The sequence below is a fragment of the Heteronotia binoei genome, chromosome 1 (assembly GCF_032191835.1).
Source record: "Heteronotia binoei isolate CCM8104 ecotype False Entrance Well chromosome 1, APGP_CSIRO_Hbin_v1, whole genome shotgun sequence".
NCBI lineage: Eukaryota > Metazoa > Chordata > Lepidosauria > Squamata > Gekkonidae > Heteronotia > Heteronotia binoei.
The window spans coordinates 165,581,774-165,608,448 of record NC_083223.1 but is presented as its reverse complement, the minus strand read 5'-3'; the positions used below and the strand labels follow the sequence as shown (position 1 = coordinate 165,608,448).

The 26,675-nt window shown below is 45.7% G+C and overlaps 1 protein-coding gene across 1 annotated transcript in view; it reads right to left on the bottom strand.

Moving 5' to 3' along the window:
* Positions 1 to 222: 222 nt before the first annotated feature.
* The window catches only part of LOC132574148 (cation channel sperm-associated protein subunit epsilon-like protein), a 44,059-nt gene continuing 17,606 nt past the window's right edge, over positions 223 to 26,675 (bottom strand). The window contains exons 4-6 of the mRNA XM_060242400.1: positions 8,859 to 8,928; positions 3,872 to 3,954; positions 223 to 232 (exon numbers count right to left, since the gene is read on the bottom strand). Of these exons, the coding sequence (XP_060098383.1) occupies positions 223 to 232; positions 3,872 to 3,954; positions 8,859 to 8,928 (163 nt within the window). The remainder of the gene's footprint in view (positions 233 to 3,871; positions 3,955 to 8,858; positions 8,929 to 26,675) is intronic.

The following is a 26,675-nucleotide window of genomic DNA, read 5'->3' as shown; positions in this document are numbered from 1 at the left end:
CCCTTTACAAATGAGTCAAAACCGAGGCCAAGATAGAAGGAAAGGGAAAACACTAGATAGGTGCCCAGGGCACAATCCTACCTTAATCACAGGGTGCAACCAGCTTGGAACTCCACTGGCTCTGAATAAATCATCTATGCTGGGAGTGAAGAGGCCTTCAGTTTTCTGGGCTAGCACCTGGGTGATGCTGCTGTAGTGACTGCTGCTGAATCTACCACTCCCCTATGTGTCCCTGCAAGAGTAGGATCACAAAGCCAGGAGGGACACTGGAGGTGAGAGTGCGTCAGTGAAGGTCTGAGACTGACCAGGAATCAACCTGCAGTCTTGGTAGTGAGGGTACCATGTGGCCAGAGAGGCTTGGGTAGCTAGATACCTTCCTGCCTGGTTCCCTGGTTGCCTCACTTTCTTCTTATCAGGATCTTTGAGTTCAGCAGAGTGTGGCTTTATCATTGGGCATTTTCGCACTGACCTTCAAGTGGTGCGACCACCCTCCTCACGCCGGCGGATCTGCAGGGATTTCGCACCAGAAGCGCCGGCACACCCAAAAGAGCCGGCGACTTCCGTCGCGAAACCAGCTCAAACGTTTTCCTGCTTCTTGGCGGTTTCCGTTTGAGCTGGTTTCGCGACGGAAGTCGCCGGCTCTTTTGGGTGCGCCGGCGCTTTTGGGTGCGCCGGCGCTTTTGGGTGCGCCGGCGCTTCTGGTGCGAAATCCCTGCAGATCCGCCGGCGTGAGGAGGGTGGTCGCACCACTTGAAGGTCAGTGCGAAAACGCCCATTATTATTAGCCCTGGTAGGTGAGTCAATATAGCAAGCAACAGTTCAACGACACTCTGTGCTTAACTATATACAATTTATTTACATAATTTACATCCACCAGCAAGGTGCTTCACCAAGCAAACCATCTAGAGTAGAAGGATACATTGCACAGTACAGCACTGCTTATATACATATATTACATAGGATATGCACCAAAGGGTTACAAGTGCTGAGTCATTGTGCACTGGACATTCAATCTTTGCACTTTTTACCAAATGCCAGTCAGAACTGGTTTCACCTTCTTGAGACCTGGTAAGCACTGAAGTCATATTTGACACTGACTGTCAGTTAGATCAGCATGATCTCAGGAGTCACTAGCCTAATGCCTTATTGAGCATTTGTATATGCTGACACAAAACTCAAGTCGACTTGTCCTGCTTTGAGGGCAGGGCTGATAAGACTAGGAAACCAGGGGATAAGTCCCTCTCCTTCAGCATCAAGTCTAAGTTGGCCCTGTCCTTAGAGAGGAGGAGCTGTGTTCCCAGTAGTGAGGACTGACACACTACCAGGACTACCGGAGAAAAATATATAGCAATTAATAACATTATTACATCTGTTTTACATTTATAAAGCCCACAAAATGGGAAAACTGCACGTTTAGTTTCCACAATTATCAAATCGTAGGGCATATTATATGTATTATATAATTCCATTAGTGTCAATTAATGAATGACTGAATGGTCATCCAATACACAAGGAACTATTTTTTTTAATTTTTTTAAATTTAATTTAATTTATATCCTGCCCTCCCCGCCGGAGGGCGGCTCACAACATAAAAATCCACAATAGTAAAATAGTAAAATATACCAGTTATAAAATAATCCATTCAATAAAATTATACATTCAGAATTAAAACCAGCATTACATATCGTTTGGTGCTAAGATCTAAGTATTATTCCATTTTTCAGTGTGACGGCATTCCATCTGTGCTGTAGGCACCATGTTAAAGGCCAGCTTGAAGAGGATGGTTTTGCAGGCCCTGCGGAATTGGCCAAGATCCTGCAAGGCCCGGATTTCTTCTGGTAGCTGGTTCCACCAGTGCGGGGCGACAATCGAAAAGGCCCTTCCCTTGGTGACTTTCAGTTTGGCCTCCTTCAGCCCGGGGATTACCAGTAAGTTTTGAGAGCCAAATCGAAGTACCCTCTGGGAAATGTATGGGGAGAGACAGTCCCTAAGGTAGACAGGTCCTCGACCATATAGGACTTTATAGGTAATAACCAGCACCTTGTAACGAATCTGGTACACTATTGGTAGCCAGTGCAATTCCTGCAGCCCCGGCTGTATGTGCTCCTACTTAGGGAGCCCCAATAACAGCCTAGCTGCTGTGTTCTGCAGTAGCTGTAGTTTCTGGGTTCGGCACAGGGGCAGCCCCATGTAGAGGGCATTACAGTAGTCCAGCCTCGAGGTGATCGTTGCACGGATCACTGTTGCCAGGTTGTCGCAAACCAGGAAGGGGACCAACTGCCTCAGCCGCCTAAGATGAAAGAAAGAGGATTTAGCAGTGGCTGCTATCTGGGCCTCCATTGTCAGAGCAGGCTCCAGTAGTACCCCCAAACTCTTGACCTTGTGTGCCACTTTCAGTGGTTCACCGTCAAGCGCTGGTAGGGGAATTCCCCTTCCTGGACTGCCCCGATCCAGGCAAAGGACCTCTGTCTTCACTGGATTCAACTTCAACCTACTCAGTCTGAGCCACCGCGCCACAGCCTCCAGCGCCAGATGTAGATTTTCTGGGACACAGTCAGGCCGTCCGTCCGTCCATCAGTAAATACAGCTGGGTGTCATCAGCATATTGGTGACAGCCCAACCCATACCTCCGGGCAATCTGGGCAAGGGGGCGCATGTAGATGTTGAACAACATCGGGGAGAGAACCGCCCCGTGGCACCCCACAATTAAGTGGGTGCCTCCAGGACAGTTCTCACCCAATTGCCATCCTTTGTCCCTGACCATCAAGGAAAGAGGAAAGCCATTTCAAGGCCAACCCCTGAATCCCCGTGTCGGCGAGGCAGCAACCAATGATCGACCGTATCGAACACAGCCGATAGGTCTAACAACATCAGCACTGCCAAGCCGCCTTGATCCAGATGTCGCGGGAGGTCATCCATCAGGGCTACCAGCACTGTCTCCCTCCCATGACCTGGGCAGAAGCTGGACTTTCCTTTGCAAAAACCATGCTGATCTTCCCTCAGCAGGCTTTGTTCCTTTATGTGCCTAACAATTCTATCTTTGAATAGTTTCTATTAATTTGCCTAGGAAAGACATTAGACTGACTGCTCTGTAATTCTCTAGTTCCTTTCTGGATCCCTTTTTAAAAATTTGTGTAACATTTGCTACTTTCCAGTCTTCTGGTACGGTATCTATTTTTATTTGCCAGTGTTAGCCTGAAGAACAGCAGTTCCTGTGAGTAAAGCCCCAGTGAGATCACAAAAATGTATGCTTGCAAACTCTGCATTTTGTCTGCTTTGTTTGTGTTCATTTTCATTTACTAGAATTGCAGCTATTGCGGGATGAGGAAATGACTATTCAGGTGAACTGCACTGCTGTATTTTTATGTATTTATTTTGGAAATGGGAAAGTCTCCTGGCTCTGCCTCAAAGTCTCTTGGCTCCACCCCCAAAGTCCCCAGATATTTTCTGAATTAGACTTGGCAACCCTATTCCCTCCCTTTCTGAGTAACAGTAAAATTACAGTAGTCTAGGTTATTAAAATTAAAATCCTTGCTTCCTAAAGACAGGAGAAACCTTAAGAAAATATATCACACATGAAACTAAACAATTTCAGTTACACAAATAATTAAAATGAAACTGGTTAACTGTATTTTAAACTTAAATCATCATAGCCATTATGCTTTTATTTTATTTTTGTTATACAGATCTAATTTCTAAACATTACTTATTCATACATTAAATTTAAATTGCATTGAGAAATATAAACATTTTTCTACTAGAGCATGAACAGTCCAAAATAAGTGAATGTAGGAGTTTGGCCTCAGACACAAAAAGGAACTGCACATGATTACATATACTTTTCCCACTATATTATATTAAATTTTCATACCTTTGATTAGTTGGCTGGACGTACCACAAAAAACAGTTTAACTCAACATTGATAGTTAAGTAGCGCTCCATATCCTCAAATGTCTACAAAGGATTTAAAAAATCTATTTCATTTTGTCAACAGACTACCTGATACAAAGAACAATGTAAATTCTATGACTCTAAGTAATGTTACACATTTTACTCAAATGATTATATTATATCTGTTGGAATTTGGAAACTAAACAGAAAGAGTTTAAACAAGGAAGGGATACCTGCAATGACTCCATTGACGGCTCTACCAGCACAGTTTTTGCTTGTCTGGCTGGCTGCTCTATTTTTTTAATGGTTTCCTAGTTATGACCTCCACATAACTTTCCTTTCTAACTTTGCCACATCAGAAAATGCAGGGGAAAGTGCAGACTAATTGATTTTGAGGAGTATGATGACAGAACAAGGACCAGTGACTTGGCTGGCTATCAAACCTTACCAGCAGAAAGCAGCCTTGGACTTGTCATCACATAGCTTTCCTTTGCCTCTCAGTTTGCAAATCTAACTGCACCAAATTTCTCCTCCTATCTAGAAAGTGAGGTAGAACTACAGATACATCAACCGGAACTCACAGTTAGTAACAGCTAGATCAGACAGCAGAAGATTGTGCACATATTAAAATTGATAGTAAAGAGTTAAATAGAACCTGATTATGGGATGGAGCAAAACTACCCCCAGACGGCTCTGTTAGTTATTTTCATTTTCTGTTAGTCTGAAAACACTGGTTGAAATATAGCAGATTGTTACAATCAGCAACTTCCTTGATTTATACCATTGCCCCAGTGAGATCACAAAAGTGTGGGCTTGCAAACTGTTTGTTTGGAAAAGAATTCATTGTTTATTTTGGCTGTGTGAGAGTGTGTGCGTCTCCCTCAATGAAGTCATACTTGAAAATACTACAAAGTCTGACAAGGGACTTGTGGGGGTATGACAAATTACAATTTCATTCAGTGGAAGTGCAGCTGCTGAGGATCCCTTTGAAGGCAAAAAAGAAGCCAAGGAAATGAATACTGTATTCAGAGGAACTGCAGTGCTGTTTTTTGTATTTATGTCTTTCTCCATCCTACTGTAGACCTTTAACTACCCCTGAATGCTCCTGGAGGTACCCTACCCCAGAAGAGCATTGGGGGGATCATTTTGTATTGCAGTGAAAAGTGAATAAATGTCATTATGCTAATGGAAATGCCTTCTGTTAGTGGAGATTTACAATAATATCCAACAAAAAATGGGGAGGGGGTTTATATTTGCAATATTTATATTTTGTCATATCTGAATATACCTTGCTAATATAAGAAAGTAAAATGCATTATATGCAATTTACAAGAAAATCCTAAGGAAGTCCCACTTAATTCCATGGGATTTACATTCAGGTTACATTCTGAGCACAGACCTCCTAAAGTACACTTGACCCATAGGACCCAGGTGCTTAAAAAGATTTTTAAACATGTAATTAAGCCCTATATTACAAATCTAAACCTGTTAATTTACCATATCACAGGTAAATTGGAAGAATATGAAACCACTTAGAGGATCTGAGAATTGTACATTATCTGTAGAAAAGTCTACAGTATAAATTAACTGCAATTGCTTAGTGCTATAATTATTGATCTATCTAATTCTGAATGTGGCCAAATTTGTGGATATTAGAGACTGGAGCTATGAACAAACAGGTTAGCAGAAAAATCTTAAATCTTAAAGGGGGGTGGTTAACTCCTTTAATGATGAAATGAATGCCTGAAGCTTTAAGAAACAGATGCCCTCAGTAGCTATTGCTAGGCAACTCCAAGAGTATTGTCAAGTTTCAAACACTGGTTTCTGTCAGTAAAAGATGGGGGAGGGGCAGAGCCCTTTCTAGGGCTGTATTGTGTCTGGGGTTTTGTGCACTCCTGCAGTAGCTCATTGGAGCCAGCAACTGAACTTGAGACTATATGGACAATGGGAAATAGGATCCTAGTTCCTGCATTTCCCTGAGCAATCGCGGGTTCCCTAGCTGATTCAAACTGGCCTATAGCATGCCAGTGTGGGAACACGAGGTGTATATAGTTGGCCCCATTGGCCCCTTAGCCCTCAGTTCAGTTCATGCCTAATATGCTGTTATCACAATAAAGAGCTGTGTTCACCATGCAATGAACCTCATTGTGCATCGAACCCAGTATTTAACAGGCTGTTTTGGTCTCTGAGGGAGAAATCATAGGGGCCAGACCAGGTGTCAAGATCTGTGCTGTGAAACAGAGGCCTAGTGGGCCAAAGGAGCCTGTGAGGCCTGTGTCACAATAGGGAGAGACAGCCTACAATCAGTGTTCCCTCTAAGCTGAGTTAGCATGAACTAGCTCACAGATTTTTAGGCTCCAACTCACACATTTTTGTTTTTGCTCTGGAAGGATGACCCCAGAGCACAATAATTAATGCAGTAGCTCACAATTTTAACACCAGTAGCTCACAAAGTAGAATTTTTGCTCACAAGCCTCTTCAGCTTTGAAGGACCTTTCCCTACAGTCCCCAGAATGCTTGGCACTGGTTTTAGCCAATTGTCCAAGTAGGCTCTGAGGAGAATTGCTTAAAAGCTCTCTCAGGAGACAAATGCTGTTCTTTTCTCCAGAGAGATCAAGAAGAAGAAGAAGATTATGGCTGCTGTTTAGGAGGAAGACCCTCACTCTGAGGGAGAGAGTGAGCAGGCTGAGGCCTGGTGGCCTAAGAGACTAGGAACAGTTAAGTCTAGTCGTGTTAGGGACTTTAAGTTTATTTTCCTTCACTCATGTTACTATTTATAAAGCACCTTATCTGTTCACTTGCCCTTACTGATTTTTCTGTTTAAAATGAACCTTTTTGTTGTTCTTTGTTACACTGCCTGGTCTACGTGCTGGCCAAAGCAAGAGAGATCTGAAGGGCTTGGGAGGGTACGCTGGGCTTTCCCAAGGGACCCTAATTCTAGAGTGGTGACAGCATCAGGTGGCACTCCTATCTAGGTCATGACACCAGGCAACAACCACCAGGCAGCTTGATACCTCATGGCTTGCACAACTTACCCACAACTGGCTGTGTATGAAGGAGAACCCCTGAATAATTAATTCATACCCCCAATAATAATATTTGTCATATTGAGTAAAAATATGCTTTGTCTTCAAACAAAGGGGTCTGTTGTAAAACTGCTATTAGAAACTGACTATACCGCCCAATGGGTGTGAGCTCCAGCTTTAAGATTAGATAAGGGAACAGCCTCCTACAGGTGACTTGCTATAGATAGATAAGTAAGGAAACTTCGTCATGGAAATTTTACCAGGGGGAATTCTGTGAAGGCGGGACCTTTGAAATCAGATAAGCTTGTGTGCCTGCCTGCTTGTTTTCTGTGTGAATAAAACGGTCTGTATATAAAATGATTTTAACTCAGTCATTTTGGGAGCCCATGCCCGACTGGGTTCTGCTTATGGTATCATAAAGTAAACCTCACTTCAAACCAGTAAGTCTGTGTGGACTTCGTTATTTCTCTGCTTCATGTAGTACTATTCCACAGAAACCACTTTACCAAAGCCATTGTTGTGTAGTGGTTAGAGCTTCAGACAACTATCTGAGAGAACCAGGTTCAAATTGCTACTCTACTGTAGAAGCTCACAAATACTCAGGCTAACCTACCTTACTGTGTTGTTATGAGTATAAAAAAGAGGATAGGAAAATGAAGTAAACTGGTTTGGTTCCCCACTGTGGAGAAAGAGGAGATATAACAAAGTAAATAATAAATATAGCTTAGATGGGGGCAGATAGAAGGCAGGCAGATGGATGGATGAGGAGTGAAGGTGGCAAGGAAAGAATAAAGCGTTTGGGGGTTGCAAGAAAAGAAAAATAAAGGTACATGGGGAAATGAGGTGCTCCCCTGAAAGCCCAGCACCAACTGGCCCATGGTTTTGTTGAAGTTATAGGGTAATGGGGAGAGAAAACTGAAGATAGGGGACAGATACAAGGTAGGTTGGCAGGACAGAATGAATCAGGAAAGGGGAGTATGCTATGAGGGCTTTAATAGAAGGAAAAGAGGAGATAGTGGGGGAAGGTCGAAATGAGATGCCCTCTGAAAGTTCTTACAGGTATCCCATTTGTCTTAAAAAGCGTTTTGCTCATCATACTAAAAGAACAACCCCCCCAAATACATTTACTATTTCAAGTTACTAATTTTTCTATTGTAATGCTCAAAAAACTGGACCCCAAAAAATATTTACCATTTTCCCCACATTATTCCATCTATGTAACTATTTCATTAAGTGCTTATTTAAAATTAAATGTTAAAATTCTACTTTATTCTAATTAGATGGAAAGCTATTTTTTACAACGCAGGTTTCTGATAAGGGAGCAAAGAGGGAAAGACTGGAGAAACACCATTACAATCTTGCTGAGAATTTGAAGGTTTTTTCCCCTTCCTGCACAAGTACCTACAACGTTTAGGCATGGCTAAAGATATGAGTGCTTTGGAATGAACTAAAGAAGAAGAAGAAGAAGAAGACGACATTGGATTTATATTCCGCCCTCCACTCAAGAGTCTCAGAGCGGCTCACAATCTCCTTTATCTCCCTCCCCCACAACAGACACCCTGTGAGGTGGGTGGAGCTGAGAGGACTCTCACAGCAGCTGCCCTTTCAAGGACAACCTCTGCCAGAGCTATGGCTGACCCAAGGCCATGCCAGCAGGTGCCAGTGGAGGAGTGGGGAATCAAACCCGGTTCTCCCAGATAAGAGTCCGCACACTTAACCACTACACCAAACTGGCCACTACACCAAACTGGCACAATCCACCAGGGTACAAATATTGCGGATTTTGTAGAAAACATGTAATGGAGTTCTAAGATATACATATTCCTGAGCATAATATCACAATATATAAAGTATAATAATAGTCTTAAACTATTATTGAAATATTTACAAGCAACAACTTAAGAATTATGCTGAAACTGGACTCAATCATTAACAACTTACCAGAATCTGTACTTCTGGCTTTATCTTCTGAACTCCAGCAACTGGACAATTCAATGTTGTACGAGGTGAACTAAAATAATTAAAAATAAATAATGTGTACTTTTAACTTTATCTTTAGCACTATTTTTTTGTATTTTTAACTTTAATTATAGAAAGAAACCCCCAAGGACTTGTGGGAGAAAACTTATTTCCCCTCCTCCATAATTTTCTCTTTCCCTTCCCTGAAAGTCCCCATAGTTTCTCCACTTTTTCTGCTTCCTGTTGTCCTTCCAACTGAATAGCCAAGCTACTTTTATCTGTCCCTTTGTCTTCAACTCCTCCCCTCTAACAACTTCTACCTAGGAAACCTATGGCCCAATCGTGTGATGCTATCTGCTGGACCAGGCTCACTTGAATAGTAAGGAAATCTCAAGAACTTGTGAGGGGAGGACATCATTTTTCTCTGGATCCATCTTCCCACATTATTTTTCCTTTCACTGCTCCTGGCAACCCTCATATCTTTTCTATTTCCCTGTCTCATTCCCTCCTTCTCAGCCATTCACCTACCTTTTATCTGTCTCCCATATTTAGCTATAGTATTTATTTATTTAATTTATACCTGCTTTTCTCTACAGCGGGTATAAAGCAGCTTAGATAATTCTCCTCTCCTCATTTTTTACCCTCACAACAATCCTGCAAGGTCAGTTAGGCTGGCCCCACATCACCTAATGAGCTTTCATGGCAGACTGGCGATTTGATCTGGGGTCTCCCAGACATTGCTCAGAAGCTCCAACTACTACACCACCCTGGCTTTCTTAGACTGGCTGCTGTGGAGGAGGAGGAGAATCTGGAGGATTTGAAGTGACTGCTTAGAAGAAGAGTTGAATTTATACCCTGCCCTTCACTGGGAGTCTCAGAGCTGCTTACGATATCCTTTCTTTTTCCTTCCCCATAACAGATATCCTGTGAGGTAGGTGGGGCTGAGTGAGATCTGACAGAAACTGCTCTTGAGAGAACAGCTCTGACACAAGTTGTGACAGACCCAAGGCTCTGCCAGTAGCTGCATGTGGAGGAGTAGGGAATTAGTTCTCTGCACTCTTAACCACTACACCAAACTGGCTCTCTGAGCACTATACCAAACTGGCTCAGTAGCAAGTAGCTAGGCCTAATTGAATCATGCAAGTTGGATGATATCAGGTCACCCAGTAGTTGTTACCAGGCACAGGCCTGGTCCTGGTAAGTCTTCTCTCAAAGGCCAACACAGGCCTGCAAATGACCCTGCCCTTCCCCTGCCTTTTACTCACAGAAACCAAGCCCTGGAATGTTGTGGTTGTCTTGTAACAGCAACTGAGGGAATCGCTTCTTTAAAAACTACAGGTGCTCCTTTTATTATTACCAATTTTTATTATTACCCCAATGCATTTTTTTCAGATTTCAGATTTTTCTGCAAACTTGGGTGTTGTTCAGGTTTGTAGAAAGATCTGTCTTGCCCATTCATTGCTCTAGTCTCTGGATGTAAGTATCCTCAGAGTTGGCCATCTTTGCTATTAGTATATAGATACATTAGTATACTATAGATATATTAGGATTATAATTTATTTCTGTTAAATTCCAATCTAACCATTTATGATTTATGATCCCGAAAGATTCTACAAACCCTAATGATGTTACCAGCCGTGAAAACCTGAAATCTTTGATAACCATTTATGTATGGTCTTTTATGTATGGTTTCTTTTCTTTTTTAAAAAAATCTTATTTTAAATACCTGTTTTATTTTAAATACCTGTTACCTTAGGATTTGTGAGTCACATTTATTAGCTTTCAGTTAACTCACTCAGGACTTCACTGTTCTCTACAAAATACACAACATATAAAATAGTTGACTAGCAACAAAGCCAGCTTATTTTATCTCAAAGCAAAAATCTTAACCAGGAGTCACTAAACAATTTAATGAGAGTTGCTTTTAATTAATGAAAAATATTCAGAGCTACTAAAATGCCCAAACATATATAAATACATATATTTAAAATGAAATGTAAAGTTTGATTTACTCAGCATGGGTTCTGTAAGGGAAGATCTTGCCTCACTAACCTGTTAACAGTTCTTTGAGGGGGTGAACAAACATGTGGACAAAGGGGACCCAATAGATGTTGTTTACCTTGACTTCCAGAAAGATTTTGATAAAGTTCCTCATCAAAGGCTCCTTAGTAAGCTTGAGAGCCATGGAGTAAAAGGACAGGTCCTCTTGGGGATCAAAAACTGGCTAATTAATAAGAAACAGAGAGTGAGTATAAATGGGCAGTCTTCACAGTGCAGGATGGTAAGCAGTGGGGTGCCGCTGGGCTCAGTACTGGGTCCCATGCTCTTTAACTTGTTCATTAATGATCTGGAGTTGGGAGTAAGCAGTGAAGTGCCCAAGTTTGCAGATGACACTAAATTGTTCAGGGTGGTGAGAACCAGAGAGGATTGTGAGGCACTCCAAAGGGATCTGTTGAGGCTGGGTGAGTGGGCATCAGCGTGGCAGATGAGGTTCAATGCGGCCAAGTGCAAAGTAATGCACATTGGGGCCAAGAATCCCAGCTACAAATACATGTTGATGGGGTGTGAACTGGCAGAGAATGACCAAGAGAGAGATCTTGGGGTCGTGATAGATAACTCACAGAAAATGTCAAGACAGTGTGCGATTGCAATAAAAAAGGCCAACACCATGCTGGGAATGATTAGGAAGGGAATTGAAAACAAATCAGCCAGTATCATAATGCCCCTGTATTAATCGATGGTGCGATCTCATTTGGAATACTGTGTACAATTCTGGTCACCACACCTCAAAAAGGTATTATAGCATTGGAAAAAGTGCAGAAAAGGGCAACTAGAATGATTAAAGGTTTGAAATACTTTCCCTATGAAGAAAGGTTAAAATGCTTAGGGCTCTTTAGCTTGGAGAAACGTTGACTGCGGGGTAACACGATAGAGGTTTACAAGATTATGTATGGGATGGAGAAAGTAGAGAAAGAAGTTCTTTTCTCCTTTCTCACAATACAAGAACTCGTGGGCATTCAGTTTTATCTGTGGATTTTTACTTCTGTATTTGTGTTGTTTAATGCATTTCTGGGATCTAGTGTGTGTGACTGAGAGTGTGTGAGTGGTGGTGAGGAGCCCTTGAGAGTCCTTTTCCCCCTAAGCGAATAGTCATTTCTGTCAGGAGAAGAGGCATGTGTGTGTATGAATGAGTGTGAGAGTGTTAGCAGGGGGAGCTCACGTGAGTCCTCCGCCCCACCAAAAAATGGCACGCCAACCAATGCTGTTAGGAGAAGATGCATGTGTGTGTGAATGATTGGGACACTGATAGCAGGGAGGTGCCCACATGTCCTTTTTCCCATCAGAAATTGGCATGCCAGCCAGCACTGTCAGGAGAAGAGAGAGAATGTGTGTGAATGCGCTGGAGAGCGGGAGTGCTGGCTATACTGGTCCTCAATAATGTCTTGAGGTTCCACTCCAAATAATGAAGAGAAAGCATATAATTTCATCTAGGAAAACATCTGCAACACAAAAATAGTAAAAACAAGTCAGAAAGCAACTCTCAAATAAAGAAAACGATGGAAAGTTGGAGAAAACAATCAACAGGAGGTAGAAGGGCAAAAATACAATAATGAGGACAGAGCTTTGAGAAGGAGTTTGAAAATGCGAAGGAAAAGTTCTATAGTTCAGACTTCAATCCGGATTTTCAAAAAGGTCTGGACCAAAGCCAGTTTCAAGAAATACAGGCAACCACAGGTTAGAGGCAGTGTCGGTACATATTTGCATAAAACAAATGTAGAAGCTAGAAGAAGGTGTGAGGCAAGACAGAACTGAATGTGGTAGATAATGTAGGTTGCTTTGGAATGAGCACAAAGAATGCAGCAAATAGCTGATGCAGAAAGGGCCTTTATGACAGGAGCTGGGACTTCTCTGATAGCATCCCTAGCCACTGGATCAGCGATCCTTTTCTCTAGGCTCAGATGCAGTATAACGTTCTTTGGCCTTTCCCCATTTTCTGTGAACTTATTTTCCTCTTAAATTTCCTTCCAATGGAAACTCACAGGCAGTTAGATTTATGAAGCTTTATTTCATTGCTTGCAATTGTTTGTTCCATTTTTTGCTATTTCCTTTTTAGTTCTATATTCAGGTTAGGAACATAAAACTTTTCTTTTTCTCAGTGAGTTGTTTTTCTTCTGAGTGTTATTCCAAGTAAGGACCCTGGTATGGTACTGGTTAGTTCAGCCCCAATTTAGTTCATTGCCAAGGAGACATTTGTTTGGTCCAACATGCAAAGGGTTGTTATGAAGTCTGTGGCCCCACATATATATCCCTATTTGGGTAACAGCACCACCATGCACTGTTGGGAGAGAGAAAGCACAGGCAGCTGTTAGAGTGGTCAGAAGAAGACTGCACAAGTAGGTGGAAGGTTGTGAGTGGGAAGCCAAGAAGGGAAGCGACAGGATGAGATTTGTCCTGAGGAGTGCCACAGAGTGCTATTTTGCAACCAATGCTTTTCACAATTTATATGAGGCTGATGGAGACTGACCAGATCCTCAGGGTTTAGTAGATCAGATGTCAGCCAGCTGTATTACATCATGCAAGCCTCTGTATGAGTCTTTCCTGGGTCTGAAATCAGTGCTCTGATGCTATGATCTGATGGCTAAAGAAGAACAAACTAATGCTGAAGGCAGAAAAGGCAGAAGTGATGCCCGTCAGAAAGGCTGATGCTTCAAAAGGATTGGATCTACTTTTCAGGGATGGAGTAGAATGGACATTTGAAGAATAAGTTTTTAAAGGTGCTCGTGGACCTACCCAAAAAGCTGATTGGTATATTGGCTAGGAGTGCCTTGTGTCAGCAGCATCTGATTCACCGACTATCACTCTTCTTAGACTCAGAAGTCAGAGACTGAGTGGTTTTATCATATTGGCTGCTCTGATTCACCTTGGCCCTAGTCACACTCTCCCTGGCAACAATCACCATCCTTTTCAGCTGCTCTCTGAAGTACATGACACAATCCACCACTGATTTCTCAGCCTCAGGGATCTTTTCTTCCCATCTCTCCCTTCCAAAATCCAGTGATCTCCTGTCAGACTTCCCAAACTTGTCCAGAATAGGATGCGACTGCAGAGGTGCCCTGACCCGACATCAGACTCACAATAATCTCTCACATCCCATGCTAACTCAGGCCAGCGAAAGTTCAGCACAAGCATAGGCTCATTGATTCCCAGCTGCCCTTCATATGAAACGTCATGTACCAACTCCAAGACTCCCTGTACTGTTCAGGAACCACAAGCTGTCTATCTGCTTCCCAAGACAGCAGGTAGACAGCTTGCTTCCAGACAATTTGCTCTGAGAGTCTTTAAAAATCTCTCCCCCTGATCCTCAACTACTTGGTGAACTGGTTCCAACCTAAGGTCACCCTGGATCACTTCCAGGAATAACTCCCATTCCCCCAAGCACTCAATTATTTGCTCCTCTGAGCCCACACTAGCCTTGCTGCACTCAAGAATTCCTGTGGAACCTCACTCTCTCCCTTTGTCCTTTCAGTACGCACATCACTGAAGCCAGACAGATTCTTTCTCACCAGAAAAACCTACAGCATCCTGCTGCATCTGCATCTTTCCTCCTTTGTCTCCTTAGCCTGCATCACACTGAAGTGAGCTAACAACATCAATATTTATAAATAATACTTCAGACAATGTAAATCTCATACAAAGCAAATTTTAAATTGAAAGTTCTGTAATGTACTCAATCGGGAGACGCGAGTAGGGCAACATTCTTTATTAGGAGCACGTTGCAAGAGAGAGAACACACGGGCCGGGTCCCGCTTATGTACAATCCCCGGTACAGCCTACTGGACAGGTCAGGCCAATCCTGACCTGTTAAACTTCCCGCCACAGCTGGTGATTGGCGGGGGACTCCGCGCCCCACGCTGGAGGCGCCTGGGACCGCCCAGTCGCCTCTGCGTGTGGACGCGTATGGCTGCCGATACACTACACCCCTCCCCCCCTGGTTAATGAACATAGTCCTTAAGGTACGCGGGAGGTCGGCGCTCCCTGGTGGACCGTCGGGGGAGGTCCGGTGGCGGCGGCGCGGCTTCCGCTGCTGGTGTGTCGGTGGGCTGTGGCGCGGCCGGCGGCTGCGGGTCTGGTTCCGCGGGTCTTTCGGGCTCTGTTGCTCCCGGCGCTTCGTGCGTCGGTGTAACCGGTGTTGGGGCCACGTCCTCTGGTCGGCCCCTAGTTGGCTCCTCCCCGGAACTCGCCTCTTCAGTGTCCGCAGGTTTCTCCGATAGCGTGCGGCGGCGTAACTGGTCTATGTGCCACCGTAATACCTGCCCCCCCTCAGTTGATATATCATAGTGGTGGGACCCCGTTACTCATAGCACCCGGCCCGCCACCCATTCGGGCCCCCTGGCATAGTTCCGGGCGTATACCGGGTCACCCGCGAAGAAACCCCTGGCTGCGTCCCTGACCTCGGGACTTCCGCGGGTGTCTGGGGCCCTGTCGGGGTGTAGTCTGTCTAGGCGGGTTATGAGCTTGCGCCCCATGAGGAGCTCTGCCGGACTGACCCCTGTGACCGGGTTGGGGGTGACCCTATTATCGAAAAGGAATGCGGCTAACCTGTGGTCCCAGTCGCCCTGCACGATTCGGCTCAGGGCTTCTTTGGTTGTGCGTACCATCCGCTCTGCCTGGCCGTTGGTGGCCGGGTGGAAGGGGGCAGACCTTATGTGCCTAATTCAGATATCTCTGGAGGAACGCCTGGAAGTCCGCCGAGGTGAACGCGGCCCTGTTATCCGAGACTATGGTGTCTGGGATACCATGTGTGCATAAGACCCGGCGCAGCGCTCGGATTGCGGCGGCGGACGAGGTGGACCTTACAGGAATGACCTCCAGCCATTTGGTGTAGGCGTCCACGATTATCATGAAGATCTGCCCCTGGAACGGCCCCGCGAAGTCGAGGTGGAGTTGCGACCATGACTTCCTGGGGGACTCCCACCGTGTGGCGGGGGCGCTGGGAGGCTCGGGCCGCGTCTCCTGACAAGTCTGGCACCTACGGACCCAGCTCTCAATCTCCCCGTCCATCCCTGGCCACCAGACGTAGCTCCTGGCTAACGCCTTCATTCGGACTATGCCGGGATGGGTCTCATGTAGGGATTCCAGAACACGCTTTTGCAGCGGGGGCGGGACCACCACCCTACTTCCCCATAATATGCACCCTTTGTGGGCTGCTAGTTCCTCCCTCCTGGTCTTATACGGCTTGAATTCTTCCCCCATGTTCCCTTCTGGCCAGCCCCTCACCACCCAGTCGAGCACCCGTGCCAGCATCTTGTGTTTTTGGGTGGCCCTGGCGACCTCCTCTGCGTGGAGGGGCTGCTCTGGGAGGCTCTCCATTAGCATGACCTGGTGTGCGGGGGCGGGGTCTGGGCCCATTTCAGGAAGCGGCAAACGGCTGGGCGCGTCCGCGTGACCCATAGCCTTGCTGGCCCGGTGGACCAGTGTGTACGTGTAGGAGTTGAGGAATTGGTTCCAGCTCAACACGCGATGTGAAAGTATTTGGGGGGTTTGTCGGTCTGGGGCCAACAGACCTAAGAGGGGCTTGTGGTCCGTGGCAATAGTGAACCTCCGCCCGTACAGATATTCATGGAACTTGCGGACCCCCGCCACGATTGCCAGCGCCTCCTTGTCTATCTGCGCGTAACTGCGCTCGGCTGGTGTAAGTGTACGGTAGTACGCTACCGGTACCTCCCTCCCGTCCGGGAGCTGGTGCCCCAGGACTGCTCCCACCCCATAAGGTGACGCATCGCAAGCCAAGATGACGGGGAGGCCCTCGTCAAAATGGTGGAGCACCGCATTGGACACCAGGACGTCCTTGACCGCCTGAAACGCGGCGGCCTGTCGTTTGCCCCAAACCCACGGGGCTTTTTTGTCCAGCAGCCGGTGAAGGGGCTCTGCTAGGGCTGCCTTGTGGGGGAGGAATGAATGATAAAAGTTCAGCACCCCCAAGAAGCTTTGTAGCTCCGCTTTGCAGCTGGGGGCCGGGGCTTGCACGATGGCTCGGGTCTTTTCCTCCGTTGGGTGGATTCCCGCTGCATCCACAGCGAAACCCAGGAACTCTACCCGTGGGACCCCCAGCAAGCATTTCTCCCTCTTGACCTTGAGCCCCGCTGCCTGGAACCGGCGGAGCACCTCTCTTAAGCGGTTGCCGAATTCTTCGGGGTCCGGGGCGGCGATTAAAACAGCTGGACTCATCGAAGAACAGCTGGACTCCGGGGATCCCTTTAAGGAGAACGTCCATTATACTCTGGAAAATCCCCGGAGCGACGCTAACCCCGAACTGTAGCCTCCTCACCCGGAAGGCCCCCCTGTGTGCCACAATGGTTTGGGCCTCCGCCGTCTTCGTATCTACCAGGAGCTGTTGGTAGGGGCCTGTGCCAGGTCCAGCTTCCCGAAGATCTTAGACCCCGCTAGGGCAGCCAGGACGTGGCTCACGACCGGCACTGGGTAGGGGTTATCCTGCAGTGCCTTATTTATTGTGCACTTATAGTTGGCACAGATCCGCACCTCCCCGTTTGGCTTGATTGTGGTTACGATGGGGGTCTCCCAGGTGGCGTAGTCCACCGGCTCCAGGACACCCTGGGCCGTGAGGCGGTCTAGTTCTGCCTTGATTTTTGGCTTCAAGGCGAACGGTACCCTCCTCGCCTTGAGCCGAATCGGCCTGACAGTGGGGTCTAGTGGTAGGGAGATGGCCGGCCCTTTGTAGCTCCCGAGAGAACCATCGAACACGTCTGGGAACTCTTGGCATATCCCCCCGAACCCCCTGGGCGTTAGGGTTTGCCCCACCCCCTCCAAGCGGATCCCCAAGGGTTTGAACCACGCCAGTCCTAGCAGGGTGGTAAGCTGGCGCTTTACCACCAGGATGTCCAGCGGGCCGTAGAAGGACCCCCGCTCAACTTGCACCCGGGCCCACCCCACGATATGCACCGGATTCTTCTGAAAGTCCCGGAGTATGAAGTCCGCCGGCCTTAGTTGAAGCCGCTGGCGGGGGCACAGTTTCCTCAGGGTTTCCTCCGCTATAATGGAAATGGAGGAGCCCGAGTCCACCTCTATTTGGCAGGGGTTCCCTTCTATGAGGACTGCCATTTTAATTTTGTCAGGGGTGGCGAGGGGCAAGCTCAGTACCTGAAGGGTTGTGGAGTCTGTGGAGTGGAACTCTGCCGACTCGTGATGCGTGGTCGGCCTCCAGCGGTTGGGCTTAGCTCGGCAAGCCCGTGCAATGTGGCCGGTCTTCCAGCAGCTCCGGCAGTCCCAGGTCCGGTACTGGCAGTCTCTCTGGTCGTGGGGGTCGCTGCAGCTGGCGCACTTGGTGGCAGGAACCCTCTCCAACGCTGGGGGTCGATCGGGCGCCCGGGGGCGTTGGGCTGCTCTGTTGGGCGGCCCGGCAGGGCGACGCAGCTGGTAGGCTTCTCCCTCCTCCGGGTGGTCGTGGTCCAGCTCCTCGTGGTGGACGGCGTCTGTCCGGGCCTTGGGAAAGGTCCTGGAGGTCCTCTCGAACGCCACGGCTTCGTTGAAAGCGCTCTGGAGGGTGAGCTCTTCCTTGGCAAAGAGCTTTTGCTGGAGACTCTCGTCGCGGAGGCCCCACGTGAAGCGATCGGCCAGGGTGTCTTCCAGCTGGGGGAAGTTGCAGTTCCCGGTGATCCTGCGGAGGGCCGCCAAGTAGTCGGCGGCCGATTCGCCTGCAGCCTGGTCCCTTTTGTGGAACAGGAACCGGCGGGCCACCCGCGACGGCTGAGGCAAGAAGTGGCCTATGAGGAGTCTGCTGATCTCTGCGAAGGACTTCTCCGTGAGGCGGGCGGGGGCCGAGAGACCTTTGGCGATCTCGAATGTGGCCGCCCCGCAGACGCTCAGGAGAACGTCCCTCTTCATGCTGTCCTCCGTGACTTTGTTGGCCCTCAGGTAGCATTCGACCCATTCCAGGTAGGACTCCCAGGCCTCTGGATTCGCGGGGTCGAACGGCTCGACGTGACCGGTGGTTCCGCCCTGGTTGGCCATGGTGGCTGCGGCGGCGGTCGTGGCCTGGTGGTGCCCTTGGTCTCCTACGTAGCTGATGAGGCTAGGATCCCATCCTCGTCGCCAGTGTAACGTACTCAATCGGGAGACGCGAGTAGGGCAACATTCTTTATTAGGAGCACGTTGCAAGAGAGAGAACACGCAGGTCGGGTCCCGCTTATGTACAATCCCCGGTACAGCCTACTGGACAGGTCAGGCCAATCCTGACCTGTTAAACTTCCCGCCACAGCTGGTGATTGGCGGGGGACTCCGCGCCCCACGCTGGAGGCGCCTGGGACCGCCCAGTCGCCTCTGCATGTGGACGCGTATGGCTGCCGATACACTACAAGTTCTTTAAAGAACAATTTCTTAAAGAGCCAGCAGTGAATGACTCCAACACCTGGGTGGCACACGCAGGCAAAAAACCAGTTCTGTAACATAGAAAAACATCCAGTATTCATGAAATTGATTCTCCTCTTCATATATGTCTACTATAAATGCAAGTGAAAATCCTGGACAAGAACCAACAAGACACATTCTGGTGATAATTTGTGTTTCAGAATCCAAGTCCTTGGCTAAAGTGACTAAAAGTGGGAAATGCAAATAACATTCAACATTATATAACAGCAACCCCTAAATCAAAGATTTTTTAAAAATTATATATACTATGCTTCCTCTGCTGGCCAAATTACCATCAAATGAGGTATAGGGGAATTACTTAGGTGGGCAAAGATGGCAAACTAAGCGGGGTTGATAACCTGTGTATACAGAAGTCGGTTGACCCAGGAGTTCTCTTTAAATAACGAGGAGATTGGTGTATTTATAAGTGGGTTTTTATTAGAAAAAAATTCTCAAGCACACAAGAAAAACCAAATCAACAACACTCACACATTCCTAGGAAAATAGGTAGGAAATTGATAGGGAAACTATAGCAGCGCCAACCTCACGGCTTCACTGGATCTCTTTATTTCAGTCTCTTCGGGGTATTTTACTTTGTTATTTGATGGAAATAGAATTCTCTTCGTAGGGGACCACAGCAGCTTTGTAGTTTTTCCCAAAAATATAGGCTCTCAAGAACTTTAACTCAAACCACAGATTTATTGTAACACAAAGTCTTAACTTGGGGATATGGGAGATATTTACACAGGCTAACACGTTGCTCAGTTGGTTCAGGCTTTACAATCACTTTTTCCTTCTTTTGAGTCTCTCAGTTACACAGTTCACAGTTTCCCTATAACTTGCTCTCTCCACCTCTAGCCAAGGTCTGGCCTCTTGGGAATGATGTGCCAAGTCTCACCCCTCGACTGGAGTCACTACTACCAGTCCTTCTGGTGTCTCAGACCCACATCCACTCCCTCAACCACCTTACTAGATCTTCAGAGTCATCTATAGGTGTCTGTGACCGTTCAGGTCTTGACTGACTCACACTTGTTCCTCACACACAGCCCTCTTGGCTGGTTTTGTTGAGCTTGCAGCCTCTGGAAGTCTTTCCCGCCACTGTCTCAAGCTCCTTCACAGGATCAGCTGCCCTCTCAGCCTCGGTCAGGCACGAACTGACCCACTCAGTCTCTGTCAGGCCCCAACACTGACAGACTTCTGACAGGCACCAACTCTGTCAGACACCAACTGACTGAAAGACTGCCTCAGCAGCTTCCTGTCACTCAACCACTTTCCCTCCCTGAGAGCTCCGAGCACTTTGCCCCCACCCTCAGGTCCCCTGACGCAGGCCCTGTGCGTCTTCAGTTTCTGGTTAACCCCTAGCTTTCCGTCACAGAAACATATAAGAGAAAACATACAGGGTGATACTGCACCTCTCAACTATGAAGAAAAACAATCCTCTAGTGAAGACAATAAGGGAAGGGGGAGCAAGAGAGAAGCAGTGTAACTTGCAATACTGGGCCCAATACTTATCAGGGATTGGGGGGTGGCTCCGACAGCAGGGTAGGGGTACCGTCAAGAGACACACCTGACTAGTCAAAAACCAGTCAAAAACCTGGCCGTCTTATAGCTAAATTCATATCTCAAGGCAGTGTCATGTGGTAGATGACATAAGCCTGGAGATGGCTCCCAGAGGTTTGGACAAAGGGATTAATGGGTGATGATGGTTTTACTGGGAGCAAACCATCTTTAAACAAAAAAATCTGAGCGGTCAATCTAGAGCCAAATTGTTCCCTATTGTAACACTTTGACTAAAACAATGTAGAAGGTCTACGTGACAGGATGAAGTAGTTAACAGACTATCATCTTCAACTGAGCTCTATTGTGCAAGCAGCTTGTCTTGATGGGCAGCAGAAAGGTTCTTTTGTTAGGCACAAAGATGTTACAGCAGTTTTATTGTTGACCTTTTGTCTCTGCATTTACATTTCCAAAGCGTTGACAGTCTCTGGAATGCGGTACGTGATGGAGACATCTCCTCTGCATGGCAGTTTGCAGGAGAGAGTGTTGTCTTTTTGGGACATCTCAGGAACATGGCTTCTATCAGGGCTGTCTTCTGGATGACAGGAGTGCAGTTGCTGTCTGCAGGGCTGAGCAGCTTGTCTGGAAGCAAAGTCTGGAGTCCTTTTCATGGGGCAGGCATGAACAGTCACACAGTAGCAGGCACAGGCAAGAAGCTGGCTGGAGCCCGGCTGGAAACACTAAAAGTGAAAATGTCCATTTTGGGGTGGCACAGAGTCCAAATGCTTATAATCCAGTGAGACTGAGTGTCTATAATGTAACTGGCATGAATCCAAGTGATTAGAGTCCTTTATAACTGAATGTCCATGTGGGCCTGGCATAAGGGGCACAGACCTATAGTCCATCATGGTGAGAAAGGGGGTCCAGGGCTAACAACTCCAAATCTCCAATATTATTCAACACAGCACTAGGTCATAACTCACAAATGGAAGGGTTCTCAAACTCTCTTTCTCTGCCCTTTTCATTTAAAGAGCATCTCCTAATAACCTTCAATTGCACTTTAAAAAAACACTTTCTAAATAAAGGCAGAAAAATCTAACTCCTGGTTTAAGCCTACTGGGCTATAAGTTTTGAACTTTAAAATGAATTCAGCCTCCTTCCTAAGAAGGGCTTGGGTGACATTTTCAGTACAGAATGGCTTAGATTTATATACAAAAATAACTATTAATTTAATATCTTCAGTAGAATGACCATATCTCATACAATGATCTACAATCAGAGTGTCTTTAATTTGGTGACATGCGTGACTGGTGCTCCAAAAATCATGTCCCGATAGCCTGTGTTGATATGCCCATATATAACAATCCACAGGGACATACCAACAAATATGTAACCCGTCTTGTATAACGATGTGAAAAAGGAGAAATAAAGCTCAATCCCTTTAGGGGGATCTGTAAATTTATCCCCCACTATCATATACTTGTACGCTTTACAATGTCCACATCTAAAATTTCCCTTTATTTCTAATCTGCCTCCCTTCTTTGTTCTGAAATGGGTCCATAGGATAGAATGGAGAGAGAGGATAGGGTTGCAAAAGAAGGAAGAAAGTCCCACTGTCTGTGCCTCTTGGAGATTCCAAGAGATGCGGGTGGGAAGGGGATACTCCATCAAATTCTGCACCCTAGGTGATCACCTAATCTGTTTAGCTGGCAGTTCGGACCTGTATGTAAGGCATAGAGATGTGAATACCAGAAACTCCCCCCCTGCATTTTTCTGTTTTTGGAAGCTTTGATAGAAACTGTAATGAAATATTTCCTCTTTTAAAATAATTGAAAAGCTTTTTAAAATAAGATTATTTTGAATATAAAGTATGAAAGATTTTAATTAATGATGAGTCCTGCATATACAGCTGTCATGATCCTAGGCCTAGTGTGGCCTACAGGCCTGGAGAAGCCTACCTTGGAGTTGCTGGTGGGCTTACATTTCCCAGGATCCTTTCTCTCCCTCTGATTGGGTAAAAGTAGTTTTTGAGGGAAAACTGGCCCGGGGGGGGGGGGGAACCTAGGAGGAAAGCATAAAAAGCCAAGCCACAGACAGAGTGTGTTCTCTCTGGAAAAGGCTGCAAGACAGAAGGCAGCAGGAGAGATCCTTCAACCAAATGGGGTAGTGAGTCTTGGGAGTTATAGCGAGGAAATGTTTAGTCAGATGTATTAAAGCTTTTATTTATTTACACCAACCTTTACTATTTTCTATATTCACTGTACAGTAAATGTTTTTACTACCCACTTGTTCTAGAGCACGTATAATAAATTTCTTGTTAACTGCCTGGGCCCTCTTTGGTTATGGTTAACAGGTTTTGCTAATATGGAAGATACAGGGGTTGGGTGGGTGCTCTGGGCCCTCCCATACAGACTCCCATAAAGTGGTGACAGTCAGTAGAAGGCCCTTCCTGGTCCCCTGCTGTGTAACATGGTGGCCTAGCAGTGGGATGGGCTACTTTTAGATCTGGTAAAGAGACAGAGTGCTCAGTGGGCTTGACTTATCTTCCCAATTTTTTGGGGGGAGGGGGAGGGGAGAAATCCTTTTTGCATTTTGATTGGGAAAAGCCACATTTTCTAAGCAGCTTGCCAGAGCACACAAGAGTTCAGTAACAGTACTAGTAGTGTTTTGTTTATTTTCTAACTCTCGGGTCAATGAAATAGTGAGACTAGATAGGTAGTGTATGCCCCTCTGGTCTGAGAAAGAAAAGCCCGAGGACATTTCCATTCTTAAAAACAGAACACAGAAGTGGACTGCTGGGCTAATGTTGACTGCGAACAGTCTGTTAGGTGGAGCAACTACATCCCAAACAATGGCGTCCCTGAGTGAAGAGACCTTGTGTCTCTAACTGCAAGCAGGCAGATCTCAAAAAGGCCAGGCTTGAGGCAGAGTTAGAGAGGGAAACAATGCCGCTAGAGACAATGAAGCTGGCACATGAGACTGAACTTGCAAAAATCTGAAAAGGGGCTGCTTCCTCCAGATGCTGCTGTGCAAGGGGATAGATGAAAATATCTTTTATACAAGGCTCTCCCATACAGACCCTTACCGGAGTGGTGGCAGCCAGTAGAAAGCCCTTCCTGGTCCCTTGCTGTGTAACAACAACATGTATCTTTTGAAGCATATATTTATTTAAATAAGACTATTTTTTCAAAACATGCTATAACGTGTAGAACTGATCTAATATAGTATAATACTACACTATTGACAATGTCAGTTATAATAAACTCAAAATAATAAACTGCTAGCCCTGTTAGGAGAGTGAGTGTCCCTTGTGGAGGTAACACACTTTATTTTGTTTATCAGAAAATATTTGTTATTGTTTTCAACTGTTTGCACACAAAATTAAGACATTTGTATTTGTAATTTCATACATATGCCCAGGACATTTTTTTGAGCAGGAACACACAGGAGCACAGTTCTGACTGGCTTGGCACCAGGGGTGTGTGGCCTAATATGCAAATGAGTTCTTGCTGGGCTTTGTCTACAAAAACAGCTCTGCATATACTAAATAGTACAATTGTACATACTCATCACAAATGATGGTTGTTGTGAGGTTTTTTTGCTGGCAGTGTAAAATATGTTTTACCTGAATAAGAATTGCATATACAGGTATTTCAATTTCCCCCCAAATTTTCCTTTTTCCGTAAAAAGAGAAAAGTAGTTTATTCCAACCCTAAATTTATTTTCTAAATTCCAGAATTGTCACCTCTAGTAAGACTACAGTATTAGAATAATTCCTGTGAATACTGTAGACATATATAACATTCATGTCTAAGATAACATATCTACTTCAAAGAGGGTGCTACCATTATATATATATATATATATATATATATATATATATATATATTTATATATATTTATTTATTTATATATATATTATATATTTATATATTTATATATTATATATTTATATATAATATATTTATATATATTATATATTTATATTTATATATATTATATATTTATATATATATATATATTTATATATTTATATATTTATATATATATTTATTTATTTATTTATTTATTTATACACACACACACACACAAGCATAATGTTCTGGCATTTTTCAGCTCTCCCATTGGCTGTGGTACATACCCCACTGCCCCATGAACCACCAGTCAAGACAACTTGTGTGTCATTGGCTGTGTCTGCTCTTTTCCCCTGTCCACTGCCAGCCCTAGAACAGATGAAGACTGGGCCACTGGGGAAACTGCTAGGCAATAGCTGCTAGGCAACAAAGTTTGCTTCTGTTAGTAAAACGCAACCACCTTGGTTCTCTCACTAAAAGGTGTGTGTGTGTGGGGCCTTTCTAGGCTTCTTGACTTTTGAGGAAGAACTCATTGGGTCAAGTCCTGACTATAGCTGCCAATTCCAGGTTGGTGGGAAATTCCTGGAGATTTGGTGGTGGAATAAGAGGAGAGCAGGGTTTGGGGAGGAGAGACACCTCAGATGAATATAATGCCATAGAGTCCACCCTCCAGAGCAGTTATTTTCTCTAGAGGGAGAGAGCTCTGTTGTCTTGAGTTCAGTTGTGATACCAGGAGATCTTCAGGCTTCACCTCGAAGCTGCCTACCCTAGGCCTGGCTGCTTGCTACTGATGCTGGGAAGGAGATAGGGTTGCCAACTCCAGGTTGGGAAATTCCAGGATATTTGAGGGGTGGAGCCTGGAGAGGGTGGGGTTTGAGGAAGGGTGGGACCTCAGATAGGTACAATGCCATAGACTCTGCTCTCCAAACCAGCCATTTCCTCCTGGGGAACTATTGCTACCAGTTTCCAGATGAGGACTAGAGATCACTCAGAATTACAACTGTTCTCCAGATAGCAGAGATCAGCTCCTCTGAAGAAAACGACGAAATATTGCTGAATAGTGGGAACACAGTAAGGTCCCTATATCCACACATTTAATTAATATCACAATACATTTAACATCCATCCATCATACATAGAACACAATCCAGTAAGCTTGTACTTTTCTTCCTCCTGGAGAAATTGAAAATGAGAGACAGCCCCTGTTAACGCACACCACACTGGAGCTTCACTGATGCAATGCTTATTCACTCCCCTGGTTCATAAATTCACAAGGCTCACTGGTCCCAAAATTGTCCACGCAACAGGTAAAGCCACTTCTTGTACAGGCCACCCCAGCATGCCCCATTATGTACAGGCACACCAGCATGCCCCGTTATGGGTCTAAACAACTTATCAAAATCCTGCAGGGAAGCTATGCCCTCCCTGAAGGTCAGTAGTAGTTGCCACCAGGCTCTGAGACTATCCTCCCAACAGGACTGCAGGCAGAGCCGACCTTCAGCCTTTTCCGGGAGACTAACAGGAACACCAGCTCTGCAAGGTTGTCTTGCAGCACAAGGAAACAAAATAACACTTTAATTTTGGACAAGCAGTCAGGGCACCAGACTTAGCCTTGAGACTTTAAGACCAAAGTCTTCACAAAAACTTATAATAAAATAAATGATTTATTTGTATGCAATTATAATAAAAGACAAGACTTGTAGGAAAGGAGAAAACAATAAAGCCTATTCTTAACCAGACTAAATAGCAAAGTTGTTTATAGTTACCCAAAGTTACAGCAAGCAGGCATGAGGATGTAGCACAGAGTGGTTCACAGAGTAATTCACAGAGTCTAGATGGTTACCCATCTGGTCACAGCATGAAGACTGAAGGGTCTCAGCCTTAGCCATGGTCACTGCATAACTAAACTTATGCTCGGGTTGGGTTAGTTGCTGGGCCATAGCAGCCAACCAGAAGCAAGCATACCCTCATGCCCTGAGGATAATTGCTTTACACTTGCTTGAATTAAGAGTGGCCTTGAATT